The sequence below is a fragment of the Nothoprocta perdicaria genome, unplaced genomic scaffold, assembly GCF_003342845.1.
Source record: "Nothoprocta perdicaria isolate Ctin4 unplaced genomic scaffold, notPer1 scaffold_234, whole genome shotgun sequence".
NCBI classification, from domain to species: Eukaryota; Metazoa; Chordata; class Aves; order Tinamiformes; family Tinamidae; genus Nothoprocta; species Nothoprocta perdicaria.
The window spans coordinates 88367-90885 of NW_020455460.1; the positions used below are offsets into that span (position 1 = coordinate 88367).

Consider the following 2519-nt stretch of genomic DNA (forward strand, 5'->3'; position numbering starts at 1 on the left):
CCTTCTTGTCGCGGCCCTGCTCGGCCCGCGCCCGCGTCCACGAGGGCGAGCGCAGGCAGCCGGGCCGCGCGCCCGGCGCCACCAGCCCTGCGGGACACCGGCCTCAGCGGGACACCGGGGCGGGACGGGGCACACAGTGCCGGGACACGGGGACACGGGGACACCGGGACATGATACACGCATCAGCGGGGACACGAGGACACGGTGCTGGGACGTTGTGCGGGGACACAGGGACAGGACACCAGGATGCAGTGCTGGGACACAGGAAAATGACACGGGGACATGGTGCGGGGACAGGGCATAGGGATACAGGGACACGGTGCTGGGATGCAGGGACATTGTGCTGGGACACGGGGACATGATACGGGCATCAGCTGGGGCACGGTGCGGGGATGCAGGAACAGGACACAGGGACACAGGGACATTGTGCTGGGACACGGGGACGGGACACTGGGATATGACATGGGGACACAGTGCTGGAATATGACACTAGGACACAGGGACATGGTACTGGAGCACAGTGCTGGGACACGGGGACACAATGTCGGGACATGGCACTGGGACACAGGGATGCCATGCTGTAGTGTGGTGCTGGGACACAGGGACATGGTGCTGGAACACAGTGGTGGGACACACAGACTGACACTGGGACACAGGGCACAATGCTGGGATGTGGCACTCAACTCAGGGACATGGCACTGGGACACAGGGACACAGTGTTGAGGTATTGCACTGGGACGTAGGGACATGGTGCTGGAACACGATGCTGGGATACAGGAACACAACACTGGGACACGGGGACACAGCACTGAGACAGGATGCTGAGGCACAGGGCCATGGCACCGGGACATGGGGACACCGTGCTGGGACACAGGCACATGGCACTGGAGCATGCTGCTGGGATACTGTGCTGGATATGGAGCTGGGACATGAGGACGCAGTGCTGGAACACGGTGCTAAGACATGGTGACACAGTGCTGGGACACAACACGGGGACACAGCGCTGGGACACAGGGACACGGCGCTGGGACACAGGGACATGGTGCTGGGACGTAGCCCTGGGACATTGGGACACAGTGCTGGGACACAGGGACACGGCGCCGGGGCCGTGGCGGCCGCTCACCGCCGGGCGCGTCGCCGGGCGCGCTCTCCTCGTCGGAGTCGGCAAAGACCTCGGCCAGCTCCTGGTCCGACATGTCGGTGAGCTCGGTGAGGTCGAGCAGGTCGAAGTGAACCTCCAGCGAGGACACGCTGCTCAGCGGCTCTGCGGGCGGCGCCGCACCGTGGGGACACACGGCACCCACAGGGACACACGGCACCCACGGGGACAGAGCATGCCCCGAGGGACAGCGCTGTCCCCACAGGCCCGGGGACACACAGGGCAGTGCAGGGAGCTCGTGTGATCCCCATGGCACTGGGTGCAGGTGAGGGACCGCAGGCACAGGGGGACAGGCAGAAGATGCCTGGAGGGATGGCAGTGTCCCCATGGCCCTGGGGACAGGCAGGGGGCCCTTAGGGATACTCGCAGTGTCCCCACAGCCCCAGGGACAGGCAGGGGGCCGTAGGGAGCTCCTGTGGTCCCTAGGGTGCTGGGTGCAGGCGGGGAGCACAGGAAAGGGGCAAGAGTTCCCGTAGGGATGGCAGCGGCCCCATGGCCTTGGGGACAGGCAGGGGACTCCTAGGGATGCTCCCAGGGTCCCCAGGTTTCTGGGTTCAGGCAGGGGACCCAGGGGCAGGTGAGGGACCCCAGGGAGCTTGCAGGGTCCTTGGGGCAGGCAGGGACCTCCCTAGGGATTGTTGGGGACCCTGGGGGACGCGGGGGGTGCCGGGGGCCGCACTCACGTCTCCGCTCGGCCACATGCAGCAGCCCGGCGCTGGGGATGGGGATGCCGCCCTGCTCCTCGGCGGGGGTGCTGGCTGCCTCCTCGCACGGGCCGCGGGCCGGGGCCGCCCGCTCCGGCCCCCGCACCTCCTTGCCCAGCTCTGCCAGACAGGCCCGGCCGCCTCAGCTGCGGCGCCGCGAGCCCCGCGGCAGCCGCCGGCCCCCCTCCCGCAGCCCCTTTGTGTCGGCGAGACAAAAGCGGAGCCTGTTCAAGGCCGGSCCAAACAAGGGGCGTTTTGTCTCCCAGGAAGAGGCAGCGAGGGCCAAGGGGATGCGGCAGCACTCGGACCRGGACCCTCACAGCGGGCATGGCCCCGGCTGAGCCCCAGTTGCCTCCCGGCACTGGCTCCAGCACATCCCAGTGCTGACAGATGCAATGGGACACCCTACCCTTGCACAGGGAAAGCATGTCCCCAGCCCTGCTCTGCTCCGGGGGGACCTGCGCYGTTCCGGTGCGTCCCCGTGCCGGTGGCTCCGCCAGACTCAGCCTCTGGCACTGGTGGGCAGAGCCTCCCACCTGTGTCCAGCCCTGCACCCCCGGGAGCAGCACGGCCGCGAGCCCGCACGCACCGGGGAGCTGCTCGGGCCCGGAGAAGTCGCCCCTCGCCTCGGCCTGCATGTCGGCGCGGTGCCGCGG

General features: G+C 68.1%; 1 protein-coding gene across 1 annotated transcript; it reads right to left on the reverse strand.

Moving 5' to 3' along the window:
• Position 1: 1 nt before the first annotated feature.
• DBNDD1 (dysbindin domain containing 1) lies at positions 2-2501 on the reverse strand (the record flags this gene model as incomplete). The annotated part of the gene is made up of 4 exons (XM_026039609.1): positions 2453-2501; positions 1843-1983; positions 1103-1264; positions 2-69 (listed from the first exon to the last, which is right to left on the reverse strand). Coding segments are annotated over exons 1-4 (420 nt in total), but the record flags the coding sequence as incomplete, so codon positions are not given.
• Positions 2502-2519: the final 18 nt, after the last annotated feature.